This window comes from Paroedura picta, chromosome 17 (genome assembly GCF_049243985.1).
Source record: "Paroedura picta isolate Pp20150507F chromosome 17, Ppicta_v3.0, whole genome shotgun sequence".
Taxonomy (NCBI): Eukaryota; Metazoa; Chordata; class Lepidosauria; order Squamata; family Gekkonidae; genus Paroedura; species Paroedura picta.
In genome coordinates, this window is record NC_135385.1 from 8024217 (window position 1) to 8042356 (window position 18140).

Genomic DNA, 18140 nt, shown 5'->3' on the forward strand with positions numbered 1-18140 from the left:
AATCTTTCCAGTGTATCAGAGGGGCCTGTACCAGCACCCGGTCTGTGAACATGTTCGTTTTCATGGGTTTCTCGAGAGGTATTTTCAGAAAGAGGTCACCTGGAATAAAATGTTGCGTGGACAATGCCCATGTTTACACCGGGGCGCAAAAAACAATTGACAGGACGTGGCCGAAAACATCCACGAATTATTGACTCTCCTATGTCTGACTTCCCACCTGAGGACTCACAAGGGCTGGTATTTGGGCAGTGGAAACTTTACGGATTCTCAGCCAACATGTCAATATAGTAGGAATTTGTTTAAGCCAATGGCCTTTCTCCTTCCCATACTCGTAGTCTTGACTTTAAGCAAAAAAGCCATGGTTGGAGACAGAGACAATCAGTTTGGGTAGCGTTTTTTGCCTCGTGTGCAAATTTTGGCCTGCCCTGGAAAATGCACTGAATTCCAAACTCATTGCGATTTTGAGAAAAGCAAGTTTCGCCGTTGAAGTCATCTGTTTTCGTAACGGGGCGAAGGCTCAGGGTGATGTTGATCAAGGCCCATTTTGTTTGTTTGCACTTGTAATAAAAGCCAGGGAACAAAAAATATTTGACAGAGCGACTGGCCTCATTGCTTTGAACCAGCCGAGAGTCTGGCGTTCTCGCCCTTTTGAACACTCCCCAAGGAAAGGTCTTTAAATATGTATTTCTAACGGATCAGCAGAGGTTTCGGCAAAAGGCTGCATAGATGCATTTTGCAGTATGGTTCTCTCCGGGGTAGCTAGAATTACTCAGCCAAGAACGATCTTGCAACCTCTGCGTTTAATTTAAAAAAGATTAAACTATCCCAGAAACAAGAAGAGTTTATTTTTTTTACAAAAAAACACTCAAAATATATACAGACATGTCTGAAAGGAGGCCTTTTCCCATTTCTCCTGTCCTCACTAGGACATGGGACCAAAGGCTATGGTAACATTTAACACCACCCACTTTCCCAGTAATCCCAGTTTTGTCCTTTCTCTGTCTAGATCTCAAAGTCCCTTGCAAATGCTATCTTCTACCGGCCTGTGTTCTTTTTTAAAAGACTCGCATGGCCAATTGTAACCCACAGCAAAATTAGGACTGTCTCATCACGCTCTTCCATTGAGACAAGCCCTTCACACTGAAAAACCTCCCCGCAGGATAAATCCTTCTCCCTGAGAGGCTAGCTTTCTCAGTGCGAGGAGCATTCGAACGCACCCCTCTCCCTTTGCCATGGCACACCCCAATTTTATGTGTCTCCAGGAACAGATGTAGACCAAGAACAAAGTATTAAGGCCCACGAGAAATATAACTACAAGTTGGAGGCATGGCGTCCAGCTCCCCTCCCTACTCCTTGGGGATCTCAAACATGCACAGGCTCTTGTACTTCTGTAGCAACTCGTTCTTCGTCCGGACTTGCTCCCGGAGGCTCTGCAGCTGTTCTTGCTGGTGTTCAGGACTCACGCCGATGCCTTGCATGCTCTTGATGAGCTTGCGCATCTCCACGAATTTGGTGCGCAGGTCGCTCAGCACCTGGTGGATGTCCTGGCTGTCCTTGTCCATGCTGGGGACGGGAGAGGGAAAAAAAAAAACCAAGGCAGTTTAATACAGTTAGATGGGACAGAAAAAGGGTTCCGCCGTTCCTTCGGAGCGGTCTTGGCCTCACGGACACCTGGAGCACATCCCCCTGGGAAAGCACTGAATAGAGAAGGGTCCCTTTGTGCAAGAGATGTGTGTGCAAACGCCGAGCCAGCCTGGTGTGTGGTTAAGAGCGGTGGCCTCTAATCTGGAGAACCGGGTTCAAGTCCCTCGCCTCCACACGCAGGCAGCTGGGGGACTTTAGGCTTGCCAGTTCTCTCTGAGCTCTCTCAGCCCCAACTACCTTACAGGGCGTCTGTTGTGGGGAAAGGTAGGGTAGGAGACACACGTGGCCTGCTGCGTGACCTCGGGCCAGCCACAGTTCTCTCAGCCCAATTTACTCCGCAGGGTGTCTGTTTTTCGGAGAGGAAGGGACGGCGATGGTATATATTTAGCAATCCATTTTTATTTGCATCCTGCCCTTCTGCATCGCTCAGGGCAGGTAGCAATACTTTTTCAAAGCCGATTTGCGACACATGAACCCAGCTGGGACAACCTTGGGCCAGGTGCAGTTCTCCCAGAGCTCTCAGCCTCACCTACCTCCCGGGGTACCTGTTGAGGGGCGAGGAAGGGGGAAAAAACCGCAGAGCCTCCAACCCCCCAGCTCTTCCTATTCGGAGCAAAACCGAGAAGGACCCAGCCGACCCCGTCCCTGTCCAGCGGGCAGCCTGCACCTGCCCTGGGCTCCAGAGAGACCCTACCCGGCCTCTTGCGGGGGTAGACTGCGCCTGCCCTTGGAGGCTCCTCCTCCTCACCATTTGATGGCGTCGTGCACCAGGGGCAGGAAGGAGGCGTCCTGCTGGTCGGGCCGGGGGCCGGGGGGCGCGGGCGGAGGCTGCTGCGCCCCCGCGGAAGAGGAGGAGGCGGTGGTGGTGGTCGCGGGGGGCGGCGGGGGCTGCGCGGGGGGCGGCTGGAACTTGGACTCGCCCGGCGAAGGCTGCGGCTGCTGCGGCTGCTGCGGAGGGGCCGTCGGGGGCGCGGAGGGCGGTCCGCCTTGCTCGGCGCCTGGGGGGACGGGCGCCTGGGAGGAGGAGGGCGGCGGAGGAGGGGGCGCGGCAGGCGGCGGCGGCGGCGGCTCTGCAGGGGCGGCGGCCGAGCCCGGCGTGGCCATGATCCCGCGCCCGCGCCGCTCCCGGGGTCCTCCGCCTCCGGGGGTCTCAATGGCGCTCCCCGGGGGGGTCAGCAGCCCCCGCTGCTCTCAAGGGCGCCCCTGCAGGAACCCCCCCCCTTCCCCTTCCCTCCTCCCGGCAGACTTGCAGCGCCTCCTCCCTCCTGGCATGCAAGTGAAGCCCCCCTGGCCCCCCAAAAAAGAAGGAGCAAGCAGCGCTCCCGTCCCTCCCCGCTTGCAACGCGAGAGGCCAGGCGGCCGCGGGATTTGCGCGTCAGCACGCCGGCGGGAGGGGGCTGGGTTTGGGGGAAGGGGGCGTGCGGGGAGGAGCTCTGCAAGCCTCCCTCCCCCTTTCCAAGTGTTGGAGGCGCTTTGCAAAAGGGCCCCCCTTTTCCGAGCATTGCAAAAGGGGCCCCCTTTCCCGAGCATTGCAGGTGCATTGCAAAAAAAAAAAACTTTCCCGAGCATTGCAAAAGGGGTCCCCTTTTCCATGCATTGGAGGCGCTTTGCAAAAAACAAACTCTTCCGAGCATTGCAAAAAGGAACCCCCCCTTTTCCGAGCTTTGGGGGCGCTGTGCAAAAGCGTCCCCTTCCCCAGCATTGGCCGTCGTTCGGGGCGCGCGTTTCAGTCTGCCTTAAAAGAAAAAAAAAATGGAACTCAAAGGGACTTAAACGAATCCGAGGGGAGGCCTAGGAAGGAAACAAAAGGCCCCGCCGCAATCCACATGTCTCCTTCGTGTTGCTATACATCAAGGAGAGGCCTACACATCCCCTCCCTGTTTACCCAAACTTCCTCCAGCTGGCCAAACATCCGGCAATAGACCCACAACATGAAAAAAACAGCCCTCTGCTTCCCATTCAAAGTGCAACAGACCAAAAAGACACAGATTAGAGTGACTCTTTTTCCCCCTTTCTTGGCTGCCCTTACTGGAGGCAGAGAGATGGACACAGAGGGGGGGGGGGAGGACTGGAGTGGCAGGTAGAATTGTATTTATTGCAGTTCTAGTCTGCTTTCCTCAAGGGCCCAAGGGCGGGTTGCAACACGGAAGAAGCACGAGAAATTCAAAAGGTCCCCAATTTGAAATTCTCAACATCCCTTCCAATGTTCTTATGAGGTCTGTCGGTGGAGATTAAGGTGACCAGATTTTAAAATTGGTAAAGCGGGACACCATTGACTGGGCGGGGGCGGGGGGGGGGGCGTTCTTGATTAAAAATTTGGTCTATATGGAGCAACAAAACTTGTCATAGAATGCATAGAACGCAAAAACAGTATTGTAATATATATTTTTTAAAACTTCAACCTAAGTACAATTTGCCAGGTGCCCCCAGATGTCCCTCCAAAAGTGGGACAATCTGGTCACCTTAGATTAGCCACAAGGTATAGATGGAGCACTATGTCGGGTGTGGTAGAGGTGGTGCTCTTTTTGGTCCTTGCAGGGGGGGAGGGAACTGTGGAGGGGGGGCTTCTGGAGGTCTGGCCCTGCTGGTGGACCTCTTGATGGCCCCTGGGCTTTGGCCACTGTGTGACACAGAGTGTTGGACTGGAGGGACCAGTGGCCTGACCGGATGTGGCTTCTCTTATATTTTTACGTCTTGGTCAGTTCCTGGGTGAGACACGATGCTGGACTAGATGGACCACTGGTCTGCTCCAGCAGGGCTGTCCTAATATTCAAATTAGGGGAAGGGCCTCAGCCTCCCTGCCCTGTTGTTGGCCCTAAAGAGGAACTGGTTGGCCGCTGGGTGAGACAGGAGGCTGGAGGACATGGACCACCGCTCTGATCCAGCAGGGCTCTTCCAATGTCCTGGCAGTCTGTTTCAGTGGGGCTAGATCTCATGGGGGCAGGCGGGTTCTTCTTTTCAAAATTTTATAAACCTATATCTCAAAACTGGTACCCCTCATTTACTCTGAGCCTGTTTTTCCTCCCACTTTTCTGCCTCTCATGAAAGGTTTGCTTCTTGAGCCCTAGAAACTTGTTTTCCAAAAACAACCCTGTTTTTAGAATCCGCGTTTTGGAGCTTGGCGCTGCGCTTAAAATGCCAATCTGTGGATGATACAACAGTGATGGTAATTCTGACGTCCCTAATAATATTATTTGGCTCCTCGGCGCTGGGAAGATTTCAAGGGGGAAGGGAAGGAAATAGCATTCATTTGAGGGGAAAGACCTTGCTTTGTGTGAGTCGTGGGTGACTGTCCTGCAAGGAGCACTTGGAAAAGGCTCCACATTTTTAATTAAATTCAGAAATCGTTGCGTCCCTCTTTCGGGGGCGTGGAGATGTGCAAAAAATCAGCCGTGCGTCTCCCTTATGCGTCTTGAAAACATCGGCTTTCGTACCAAGCAGATTGAATGCCGCGCAGGCTCAATTCGTGACGAGCCGGCCGGCCACGCTGGGGATCTATTCCCCCGTTTTGTTTAAATAAATATTAACAAGCCAGGGCTGTTTACACCCTAAAAAAAGAAACCCTATTCTAAGCTCCATCTGACACTAAAAAAAAGCAAACAGACGGCGCGTGGCACTGAATTCTCAGAGCTGGCTTGGATCAATTTTGATTAGGAGGAAGAACCCAAAACCCGAGATCAGCAATATTAAAGGGCCAAGACCGCAGTCAAATGGATTGGGATGCAGTCAGCATTTCAGAAATCACCCGGTTCGAATCCCGGCTCGTGTTGTGAATGCCGTGGCCTGTAATAAAAGTTTGTGATGTTTTACGTTCTTGAGCCCTGTAACGCAGAAAAGTGTTGTGTTGTGGGGAAGGGAGTCAAGACTAGGCTCTGGGGTTCGAATCCCTGCTTGTGTCAAGGAAACATCCTCTCCTCACCTTCCCTCCCTCACAGGGTGGTTGTGAAGAAAAAATGGAGGAGAGGAGACTGCTTAAATTGCCTTGGCTCCCCAGCAGGGAGAAAAATGGGGTATATGTGAATTCAATAAATATTTAACCAAGGCACACCATTAAAGTGGGTGGACAATAGATTTATGCCGGACAACGCAGGGCTTCACAGGTCTGACGGAAGTATTTTGTTACTCAACGAATAATTAAATCCTTGCGGAAGAGAGAACCTCCACATCCAGGGGCAGTCAATCCCTGTGCCAGGAGGCAACATCATGGAAAACCTTATGCACTGTGCCTTGGATGACGGCCCTCCCTTCCAGCAGCCAGGGGTGCCACGCCAGGACAGGCTGTGCCCGGTCAGCCTGCCTCGACCGCGGGTGACACTGCAGTCCACACGCAAGTCCCAAAAGCTTACGAACAGGGCCTCCGACCGGCCGAAACCAACGCAATCAAAGCACAAGACAGCTCCAAAGGTGAACCCTGAGCGTTGTGCAAAAGTTGGAAGGAGCAGGGAGGAGACGGTTTGGAATAGAAAAGGGGGTTGCCCATTTTTGCCTCTGCTTGCATGAGTAGCCGAGTGGCAGAGCGGCTGCTGGGTGCATTGAGAGCCCCCCTGCTTGATCTGGGAAAAAGCAGCTGCTAAATTTTGTACCTTACGTTCTGGTCGGTGCAAAGTTCCCAGAGGGCTCTTTGACCTATTTCTCGAACGATTAGAAGAGTTGGTTTTCACACCCCTGCTTTCCCCAACTTGAAGGAGTCTCCCAGCGGGGGAGCCGTTCTTGGCCAACTGAAGATCAGTTCTGATTCTGGGAGAACTCCAGGGGCCGCCTGGAAGTTGGGAACCCTGTTTCAGCAGACGTCACTAAATAGGCCGCGTGATTTTTGAAGGCCGTAGCTCAGTGATCTGGAAAAGGGCCGAAAGAGGGCTTCAAAGGCCAGGCCGGTGATCGACTGAATGATAAATAATGGTTTGCAGGACAAGGCGTTTATTTCGGTACATGGAGACAAATTGTCAGGGCGGCTGAAGTAGGAGCCACGTAAGAGCTTAGCAAGGGCAGGAGGCCAGTGAGAGACGAATTTTTGCAGGGGCATTAGCTCACAGCAAAACACACACAGCCGTTGCACTGCTAAGAGGCTTAGTAAGGGCAGAATGCTTAGGCAGAGCCGTACCTTTGCAGCAGTACTGGCTCATAGGAAACCACGATTGCGTGGCTCTGAGGGTTAGTGTGGGCAGAAGGCTCACCTGTGGAGCACCTTTGCAGCAAACGTGGACAATGAAAAGCATACAGCTGTCCTCCCCCAAAGAAAGAGTCAAAACTTGCAGGAGCAAGAGGTATTTTGTGGGGGGAACCAAGAGGGTATCCTCTTTGTGTCTCCAGGGTGTGTCTGTTCAGAAAGAACCGTCTCCATCGGAAGAGGAGGCTTGGCTTGGAATTGCTCTATTGGCCCCAGTGGCAGCCATTCGTGGCAGCCATTTTGAGGCTGCCTCTGCCCCCTGGGTGGTGGCCATTTTGTGGCGGCATTGATGCACTGTTTTCGGAAAAAACCAGGCACCCCTCAGCTCAACAAGGCTGAGCTTTCAAAAGCTATAGCTTATGATGCATGTCCGTCCCAATATTCTTGCCTACAACCAGCTTCAAATCACTACCGACAGCCGTCAAGTGGGTTTTTGGATTTTTCCGGCCGGCGTGGCTTTTAAAAGCGACTTGCTGGACACCCCATGACGCCACGAAGCGTTACCACGGACCTGGCGTGGGCATTATCCCCATCGCCTTCCTTTCCTCGATCTGTGTGCAGTTTCCTCCCCCCCCCCCCGTCTCGAAAAGTGGGTCAGAACAGAAACCCGTGCAGGACGCTGCTTTTGAAGTCCTTGGGACGAAACCGTCTGCAAGACGCACTCTTTTTGATGGAAAACCTTGACATTCAGAGACGGGGCTGGATCTTCGCCAGGCGGCCAAAACGGGGCCGTGGTGACATTCTGCCTTTCTTTCACACGATGTAAGAAGGATTCCTCAGTGCCAGGGTGACAAACGTCTGCCCTGAACCGTACGGGGAAAGAAAAATAGAAAAGTTTAGCTGTTTCCGGCAAACCAATACAGACCGTCGAGCCGTTTGGCTTTCCAGATGTCCATGGACTACAATCGCCATGACGCCCTGCTGCTGGCAAGGGAGGGGGAGATGGATCTGCTTTGAGGCTGACCTACCTCGTAGGGTTGTTGTGAGGGGCAGGGAGGAGCCGTGTTTTTGCTTTGGAGGAAGTAGGGTTTAAATATCTGAGCGATCGACACGTTTTTGCCAGCTCTGGGTTGGGAAATACCTGGAAATTTCAAGGTGGAGGGAGAGGCGTCAGGAGGGGACATTTCTATACGATTCACTCTGAAGCGTCCATTTGCAACAGGGGGTTTGATTTTGGCCACCTGAGGATCAGTCATGACACCTGTACATTTCCAGGTGGCGCCTGGAGGATGGCAACCTAACCCAGGATCATCTTTTCTGGGCATTAGCCCTCTTTTCATGGCAGGGAAGATCCTGTTGAAATCTTTCTTGTGCAAGCTTGGACAGCATCGTTTTCAGCGTTCACCTGCCGGGTTTGATTCCCCATTCCCCCACGTGCAGCCGGCTGGGTGACCTTGGGCCACTCCCAGTTCTCTCAGAGCTCTCTCAGCTCTCCACCTCCCTCACAGGGTGTGTGTTGTGGGGAGAGGAAGGGAAGGAGATAGTAAGCCACTTTGAGACCCGTGAGGCCTGCTGAGTGACCTCGGGCCAGTCCCAGTTCTCTCTGAGATTGCCCCCTGGCTCTGGAATTCAGAGGCCTAGTGCTTCTGAATATGGAGGCTCAGTCACCATGCCTACGAGCCACTGATGGATTGATCCTCCCTGAATCTCTCCGATCCCCTTTGAAAGCTGTTGATTCCTGTGGCCGTCACTCCATCCGTCACTCCCGAATTCCACCATTCAGTTGCTCTCTGTGTAAAGTGGTGTTTCCTTTGGTCCTTCCTGCACCTACTGCCCATCGGCATTCCTGGATGCCCCCCAAGTGCTCTTCTTTGGGGAGGAGGGGAGAAAGTCCTCTCTGACGTGAATTTCTGACACGGAGCTTCGTGTGGCGCTGGTGATGCGCCAAACTCAGGCCAAGTTCGGGAGGGAAACAAACGTGAAGCCAAGAAATATTCGTCTTATGCCCCCCTCCAGCAGGTGGTCTGGCAGGACCTTCCCCCCAATAAACACGGACCGTAGCAGAGCTGGGCCACTGGCTGTTCCGAGCTTAGCTGGATTAGACCTAGCGGCAGCTAGACCTCTCCGGCGTCTCTCTGGAGCTGCCGAGGTAATTGGCAATGCCTAATTGTCCCCTCTGGATAATGAGGTTTTGGCTGGTTCGGAACCGGTTGACGGAAGCGCCGTTTAGGTTGCTATTTTTGGGAAGCTGGTGAGGCAGGCCGAGGCGAACAGAGAACCGGTGCTTGGCGTTAGGAGGAAGAAAACAAGCAAGAAAAACAACCATCGCAAGACCCCCGGGGGTGGCATGCTGACTTTAGCGGCTGCTTGGCTAAAAGATTGGTGGCCTCTAATCTGGAGAGCCGGTGTTCAATTCCCCAGGGCCTTGGGCCAGTTGCAGTTCTCTCGGGGCTCTCTCGGCCTCGCCTACCTCACCGGGTGCCTGCGGTGGGGAGGAGAAGGGCAGGCGATTGTAAGCCACGTGAAGAGAGACATGTGGCCAGCTGAGTGACCTCGGGCCGGTCTCAGTCGTCTCAGAGCTCTCTTAGACTCACCTAGCTTGCCTGTGAGGAGAGGAAGGGTAGGCGATTGTTGAATGCTTTATGACCTTGGTCCAGTATCAGTTCTCTCAGAGCTCTCTCAGCCCCACCTACCGCACAGGGTGTCTGTTCTAAGGAGAGGAAAGGAAGGGGATTGTAAACCTCTTTGAGACAGATGAAGCCTGCTGGGCAATCTTGGTCCATTATCAGTTCTCTTAGAGCTCTCTCGGCCTCACCTGCCTCACAGGGTGTCTGTTGTGGGGAGAGGAAGGGAAGGCGATTGTAAGCTGCTTTGAGACTCCGGGTAGTAAAAAGTGGAGGACAACACACACACCCCATCTCCTTTTTCTTGCTAACCAGCAAAAGCAATCTGTCCAGATAGCATTGCCAACCTCCAAGTGGGGGTTGGAGCTGTCCTGAAATTACAGTTCTTGAAATCCGTTCATCAGGAGAAAGAGGCCATTTTGCAAGGTGAGTTCAAGAGCGTCACACCCCTTTAAAGCACCCCCGGGAGATGTCCTTCGCCCACTCCAGCCACGACCCCTCTCCGACTCAGGGGTCCGAAGTGAACATCCCACCCCTGTCTTCCTCCCACAAAGTCCAGCCTGTCCCATCTGGCTCTTTCTGACCAAGGCTTGGCCTGGAACACGATACATCTGCTTGCTTGGAACGTCCCTCCCTGCTTCCCCAGCTGCGCTTGCCGGTCCCAACGAAAACCAGGGAGAAAGACCCTCATCCCACAGCTCTGGGGGGAGAGGGGGGCTAGCCAAGAGGGAGAGGGGCGGAAACAAAGGGTCATGCTTCCGTCTGACTCTCCCAGGGGCCTGAGGAATGCGGAAAGACCCAAAAAAAAGCCCGGTGCCTTGGTATTTTGGGTCAGCCTCCCAGGGCCAGCAGTGGCTGACGTCTTTTGCTGACATGGATGTTTCAGGCCGGCCGCAGAAGAGAATTTGTGAGGACAAGCTGTGCTGCACTGGCGCACGGCAGGTACACGGGCCCCTGTAAATAGAAACACAAGACAGGCCCAGAGGAAGCGTTAATATTATTTCTGCGGCGGAATGGGAGAGACTGGCCGGGCCGCAGAGGAGACGGGCTTGGGGCGGCAGAACTCTTGCAAGAGCCAGGCGCGTGACGGCTGCCACAAGCCGGTGTCTAGTCTGGGGCGGTCCCCGGAGGGACGTGGGATGCTTTTGGTGCTTCTCTTGAGCTGTTTCATACAGGAGCGTATTTGGGGGGGGCAGCCAGAATCAGAACTGGTCTTAGGTCTGAGCCCCAGGTCGCTGGGGGTCTCCCGGCATTACAACCAATCTCCGGAGCCGGTGTGGTGTCGTGGTTAAGAGCGACGTCCTCTAATCTGGGGAGTTCGATTCCCCGTGTCTCTGCTACATGCAGCCAGCTGGGTGACGTTGGGCCACTCCCAGTTCTCTCGGAGCTCTCTCCGCCTCGCCTACCTCACAAGGTGTCTGTTGCAGGAAGAATTGGCGATCCCACCTAAATGACCCCTTCCCCTTAGCATTCCCTGTGCTCTATAATTTCTGTTGCCAACTCAGTGTGAAATTCCTAGAGATTTGGGGGGTGGCTCATGGGGAGGGCAGAATTTGCTGGGGAAAAGGGGGGGGGTCACTGCTACAAAATTCACCTTCCAAGGTTGCCGTTACCTTCAGGGGTTCTGGTCCCTGTATTCCCAAGTTACGATTTTTTGAGATCTCCAGGCCCCACCTGGAAATTGGAAACCTTAATAAATAGCAGACACACTTCCAGTTTCTATCATCTTAACACTGCTGGTTTGACTGGACCTTCTGTTGTCTCTCCCCTACAGACCTGGCACCTCTTCTTTTTTCCAGTTAATTTCCAAATCTTCTCTGCCCTTTTTTAAAACTGTGCTGTCTGAGAGCCAGGGTGGTGTTGTGGGTAAAGAGCCACGGACTCTAGTCTGGAGAGCCGCGTTCAATTCCCTGCTGCTCCTTTACAGGCAGCCAGCTGGATGACTGGGAGCCAGGCACAGTTCTCTTAGAGCTGTTCTTTCTGAGCAGTTCTCTCAGAGTTCTCTCAGCCCCACCTACCTCCCAGGGTGTCGGAGGTGGGAGAGAGGAAGGGAAAGGTGTTTGTCGGCCACTTTCAGACTCCCTAAAGTAGGGAAAAGCAGGGTCCAAAACCCCCAGTTCTTCTGCTTCTTCTGGATTTGAGGTTGTTATTACGGCCGCGGCTGTCTTCCCGGTTTTTGAAGTTATTTTCTGTCCCACTTTTGATTGACGCGGCAGATCTTGTTCTGTGTTTTTGTCTTGGAAAACCGCACGTGTTTCATTACGGTATAGTTGAGTCTTTTTGAGTGGGTTTCTGCATTATTCCATTGTCAGGCCCCCTGCGGTGCTAGCTGGGCCAGAGGTGCCCCAAATAAATAAATACTCTTTGGATGACTTATACCTTCTCCCTGGACTCTGGGTGTGGGCTGCTCTAGAAATCCAGAGGCCGGGGCCGGCGGAGAGGCAAAAGAAAGCTGGAAAACAAGGATTGTATCAGAAGCAGGGGCTCCGTGGGGGGCCAGTGGTGGCTTGATTGGAAAAGGGACGGTGGAGGATGGGAGAGTCTCCAAGCGCAAATGTCACAAGAAAAGAACAGCCTTTCCCTTCCTATCCCCACAACACCCACTCTAGGAGGTCGGTGGGGCCGAGAGAGCTCTGAGAGAACTGCCCTGTGAGAACAGCTCTAACAGGGCTGTGGCTAGCCCAAGGTCACCCAGCGGGCTGCATGGGGAGGAGGGAGAGGCGTGTCAAATGACTTGCACCATACTGGCTCTCACCAGCGGGAAAGATTTTTCGGTCTGAGGGCCACCTCTGGATTTCGGCCTGCCTCTGAGGACACTGCAGGGGCTGGATTTGAGAAGAACCAGTGCTCAGCTTAGGCAGGGTTCCCAACCTCCAGGTGAGAGCTGGAGACACCTGGTGATCGCTCTCGATTTTCAACCCACAAAGATCAGTTCTGCCAGAACTTCTGGCTGCTCTGGAAATCTAGCTGCTACAGCTACCGGCTGAGGTTCCTCCCCAAGAACCATCCTCTCCCAGTTCTGCCCCCGAAACCTCCAGGAACGTCCCACCTTGGAATTGGGGACTCTTCGGCCAGCGCATATCGAATGCCAATGCGCCCCTGCTAACCGCGCAACTCAAGGAGCGGCATGTAAGGTTTAGCTGCCAGGCGCCAAGCGCATCTCGGTTGGAGCGATGTCACCCAGAGACACGCATGCGCTCACGGCTGAGCCTTAATGAGTTGGAAGGAACCCTGGGCATGCAGCTTGGTTTGAGCCAAGAACCTCGGGTATAGGGCAGCAGCTGGAGGCGAGCGGAGAACATCTGGATCCCACAGAGGGCTGCTCGTTTCCCCTTGCGTCCCAGTGCAAAGAGACTAGGAGGGGGGGGGGACGGGGGACAGTGCCGCCACAGGACTCTCAAACAGGCATCAGCCAATGTTCTCCTGGTGACACTGATCTTGCCACTCGTATCTGCTTGCTGGATGCTTCGTGGGCAGCTGTGGGGTGGGGGGACTCTTCCAGGAATTGTGTTGGAGGAGATCTGTATAAAGAAGAGGAGGGGGGTGCAGAAGGGCCCGATCCCCCCCCCTTCCCGCACACAACTGCGCGGCTCCTCATGTTGGCCTGCTGCTCGCTAATTCCGGGTCTCGGTGTTCTCTCCGAACAAGCTCGGTAATCAGCCGCAGCTTAGGAAACGCACAGAGCTGGCCCTGCCACTGCAAGGTTGCACCCCAGGCTGGGTACAGTCTGAGCTTAAGGTCTCCAGTGAGAAAAGGGTTGGGTTTTATCCCCCACTTTTCACTACCCGAAGGAATCTCAGGGCAACTTTCCTTTCCTCTCCCCCACAACAGCCACCGTGTGAAGCTGGTGGGGCTGAGAGCGCTCTGACAGAACTGCTCTGAGAGAACAGCTCTGAGAGAACTGACTGGGAGGAGGTCACCCAGCAGACCTCATGTGGAGGAGGAGTGGGGAATCGAACCCAGGTCTCCAGATTTGCATCTGCCGCTTTTAACAGCCACACCACGCTGGCTCTCAAAGAAGCAGAGGAAGGGTTAATTCATTTAGCCCCGCTGACCTGTGTCATTTTCATTTGGGGGGGAATGAAATTACTCCCGATCCTGGCTCCCTTTGAGTTCTGCAGGTGTGCATGCTTTCGCCGCACCTCCGAAGCAGATTTCCCTGCAGTTCCCCGCCCTGAAAAACCCAGCTGCAAAAACGCACCGGAAGAGCATTATCCAATGTGTGCAAAAGGAAAGCCCAGCTGCAAAAGCACCCTGAAGGAACGTGATTATCCAACGTGTCTGTTGTGGGAAGAGACAGGGGAAGGGCTTGGTACGCCGCTTGGGCACTCCTTCGCGTGGGGAAAAGTGGGGTACAAAACACCAGTTCTTCTTCTTCTTCTCGCCAGTGACAAGAGCAGCTCTTGGTCACCCCTGACATTCAATAAAGGTTTAACACCTTTGTCCGGTGTCTGGCATCTTGGCCACGCTGGTGCAACCTCTCCCCAAGGCCCAAGTCTCCCTCCCTCCCTCTCTCTCTGAAACCTTAGACAAGCAGGGCGCTTACACAGACTGTATATAAAGTGCGATCCGCCCACTGGATATCGGAGCCAAGACAGAACATCCCTCCTCTTCTGAAAGGTCAGAAGTGCATGGCAGCTCCCCTGTCCCCGATGCGCCGGGAAGAACAACGCCACCTCCCCCTGAGCACGCAGGCACATGGTGATGCAAGGGTCTGGCTGGGGAGGGGGAGATGTTCTGGCACCGGAGGAGAGACCACGTAAACACTGAGAGGGTACATGGAAGACATGGGAACGCTGGGGAGGCGGAGAAGGCCTGGAGACGGAACAGGGGCCGTCGGGGGGAGACCCCGGGGCTGAACGTCGTGGCGAAATTTGAGATGCACAACCAGGGCTGTGCGGTTCCTGGAGCGAGCACCGGTTTCTGCACAAGGGGCAGAGCTGGGATACAGAGTTGCCACTCTCCAGTTGGGGCCTGGGGGTCTCCCGGAATTGCAGCTGGTGGAGGGTGGCCACTATGGAATCTATAATGGTAGACGCTGATCTGGAGAACCGGGTTTGATTCTCTACTCCTCCGCCTGCAGCCAGCTGGGTAACCTTGGGCCAGTTCTCTCCCAGTTCTCGTGAAGCTGTTCTGGCAGAGCAGTTCTCTCGGGGCTCTCTCCGCCCCACTTACCTCACAGGGGAGTTTTCTACTCCTGGTTGAGACATTTCAAGTTTTTTTTTTGGGGGGGGGGGAATCCTGGAAAGCATGGTATTTAGGGCTGAAGGAGACTCAGCAGGGTATTTTGTCACAATTGTAAATCTGGGAGCTCTCCAGCTCCCGCCTGGAGGTTGGCAGCCCTCAGCTGTGGAGCTACTTTGCAAGCAGCCCTGGAGCAGTGCAATCAAGAGCAGTTCCCGCCTGACGGCAGAATGGACCGTACAACTCTTAACTTCTCCCCACCCCGGATACTGTCAACATTACCTGGCAGCCCCCAGTCTCCCCCGCAGCAAGAGGGGCGGATGGTGGCATCCAGGAGCCAAGAATGCAAATGCCGTCTTTCCCCAGAGGACCTTCCTTCGATCGCCATCTGTCCTGCCGCGAAGATTCGGCGCCAATCTCCGCTGGATCTTGTGTCCCCAAATGTACTTTGGGGAGAGGCGGAGAAGAGACGGGGGCAGCTCGGGTGGACGGGATGCCTCTTTTGGTCTTAGCTTGAGAGCTGTCCTCTCTCTCTCGCTCCCCACCCCCCGCTTGTCCTTTCCCTCCCTCCCCATGGCCTTCCCTATGTCTCCGGATACATCCAGACGCATGTCTCTGCATTAATGTTTATTGCACTGATCCCAGACTCTTGCAAAGTATCTCATAGACAAGGTGCTGGATTAGCTGCCCCTTCCTAACAAGGAAAGAGCTCTGTAGAGTGAGCTCCTTTCCGTTCTCTCAACGCCAACCTGAATGTGAGCCGGGTCTGCTTGAATAAATATAAGTTGACCTTTTTTCTCAATTCTCTTCTTGAAGGGGATTTATTTACTGCAGTCGTAAGAACGTCAGAAGAGCCCTGCTGGCTTGGAACAATAGTCTGCGTCGTCCAGGGGAAGGAACAAACCGTGTTTTGGGCTTACCTGTCCAGGCAGGGTCCTCCATTTCCCAGACTCACCTCCTCCCCACATTCTCCCCCACCAAAACAATCACCGGAACCTGGAAGAACATCCCATTGTGCTGACGTCACCCGGAAGTGACGGCGGCACACCAGAGCTGTTGTGGAGTGGTGACACTCTGTTTTTCTTGTGCAAAACTCTATGGTTTGAAGCACATTCTACCATAGAGTTATGCCAGAAAGCCAGAGTGTCGCCCTCCGAGGCGGTGACGTCACTTCCAAAGTTGGGGGGCTCCTGAACACCCCCCCATCCCCCTCCGGCAGCCAATTCGACCTGGCTACCTTTTTTACCTGCTGGCTTCTCACCTGCCCAACATGAATATTGGGAAGCCCCAGCAAACCTGCCCCGAACTTTGCTATTTCCCCCCTGACCAGTCCAGTGACTCTTGCCTCCCGAACCGTTCTCCTTTGCTATTTACTGATGAAATTTTCTTCTTCCTGGGGGATGGAATTGGCCAATGATGCATAATTTGGGGCGACTGCCTCTGCCGTCTGTTTGCGGCAGGGCCCGCGTCCCGCCCTGATCTTTCCGCTTGGCAGCGGTTTCGTTTTTAATGGAAGCCGAACTGCGCCGAAATGGCAGGAGGAGAGGAAATGAAGGCCCTAATTGCTTCGGATGGAGGGCGAAGGGAAAATGCTCACCCCTCCGCCGTCAATACGAAACGCATCTTGATGGAGGAGGGGCGGGCGCCTACTGTGCCTCTGAGGGAGCTGAAGTTGCCTAGGTTTTATCAGTGCGGCACAGAGACGGACGCCAGAGTCCGGAATTACACCCTCTGCTGCAGGCAAGAAGACTAGGAAGAAGAAGAAGAAGAGGAGGAGGAGGAGGAGGAACTGTTTTTTCAAACCCCCTTTTTCACATCCCAAAGGGCTCCTAAAGTAGCTTGTGAACACCTTTCCCTTCCTCTCCCTGCCGATCAGGAACGGCTTGGCCATTGCAAGAGATGGGGTGCTGGACTAGATGGACCTTCACTGGTCTGATCCAGCAGGGCTCTTCTTCTGATAGCAGCGTCCTGCCCAGCCCTCCCCAAAACTCAGACACGGTGTAAAGCGGTTTTGAAGTCCTCCCCCCCAGCTCGCTGGGACAAAGAGCCCCGCAAGAGGAAACAAGCACAAACAGAGGATGGGGATTTACGACCAGGGTTGGCGGGCAAGTGGGACCATCGGGAACCTTAAAGCAGCCCGAGAGATTTTTCCATGCGCCACCACGCATCTGGCATTTTGCAGTCAGCTGGCCAAATGGTTTCCGCACAGCCGAGCTATCCGCTGCCGAAATGATGGCGTTGAGGCCATTAGCGCAGCGTTTCCGGCGTGTTTCAGTGGGTGTTTTTCCGGGAAAGATACTGCGCTATCCTGAAGGGAGACCGTGGCTGATGCATTATTGAGTCTGTATTTTATCATCTGTACTCTCGGCAGCCTGCCTTTACTTAAGGACGGGCCGGATTTAGGGTGGGTGGGTTAGGCCTTTGACCCGGGCAGGCTGTGGGTCATAGTCCTTACCTAAGTGTGGAAATCGTTGCGGACTTTGTGAATCTTCCCTCGGGAGGGGGGCTTTGTTCAGCAGTGATCCTGGATTTCTGTGACCGTGGCCCATGTTCTGTGCCACGGGGCACATGCCACCAATCCATTGCCACAGCAGTCCCCTCATGCTCGAGCGACTAGAGGCAGGGCAACCCCGAGCATGACGCCCCGGTATTCTGCCTCTTCTTTCACTACGCATTCCTGGCCAGGCTGAGGCAGAAGTCACGTGGATGACCTTGTAGGCGATTTGGAATTAACGTTTAAACGTTAGTTTATCACCCCGGTGGATCTTTTGCTTGCCCCGCACGGGTTCAACAGGGTCGTCTCACGAACTCAGGCCTGGAGTCCCCTTGGGCCTTCTAAGGCAGACCTGGAAAGGACCAAACATCACAGACCTTAGCGGACTCTGGATAGACCTCAAGGTTGCCTCAGTTTGCCCCTGCTGAACCCTCTTGAAATAGGACAAGGGAGGGTTATTGTGGGGCCAGGGATCTCCTGCTAAAAGCTAACCGTGTTTGGCCAACCAGGAGGGAGTCTTGTTTTGCAAATCGGGGCAGTTAGGGATGCCAACCTCCAGGTGAGGCCTGGGGATTCCCCAGCGTGCAGACGCCTCTCCAAACTACAGAGATCAGTTCCCCTGAAGAAAATGGGTGCTTCGGTGGGCAGACTCTCTGGACCACATACCCCCCTCGCCACGCATTGGTCAGTTCCATCGCCCAATTCGATCCTACCTCGGTCTTGAGATTCAGCCTTCCCGAGGTTTACAAACGCAACAGTTTTTATTATTTGGACTTCATTTGGAAACCACTTGAGTATCTAGGCCAGGGGGGGCACAGCAACAAAATGGCTGCAGAAAGAGGCGGAGCCAGCCTCAAAATGGCTGCCCCAGCTTGCCTTTGGTCACACAGCGAAGATTTGTTTGTTGGGATAACAACTGCTGCCAAAGCAACATTGCAAAAATCCCTGTAGCCCATCAAGGCTCCAGTGACCTATCAGAAGCTGTGTCCTGCCTGTATTCTTTAAAAAATAAATAAATCCCGGGCACCACGTTGAGGACCCCTGACCCAGGCCTCAGGCTCTGTTTACACCCCTTGTCCTAATTCAA

The 18140-nt window shown here is 54.1% G+C and overlaps 1 protein-coding gene across 1 annotated transcript; it reads right to left on the reverse strand.

Moving 5' to 3' along the window:
* Window positions 1–825: 825 nt before the first annotated feature.
* Window positions 826–2997, reverse strand: MED9 (mediator complex subunit 9). Its single transcript, XM_077316604.1, has 2 exons — window positions 2393–2997; window positions 826–1563 (listed from the first exon to the last, which is right to left on the reverse strand). Exons 1-2 carry the CDS (start codon window positions 2746–2748, stop codon window positions 1347–1349), a joined length of 573 nt encoding a protein of 190 aa, XP_077172719.1. The 5' UTR covers window positions 2749–2997; the 3' UTR covers window positions 826–1346.
* Window positions 2998–18140: the final 15143 nt, after the last annotated feature.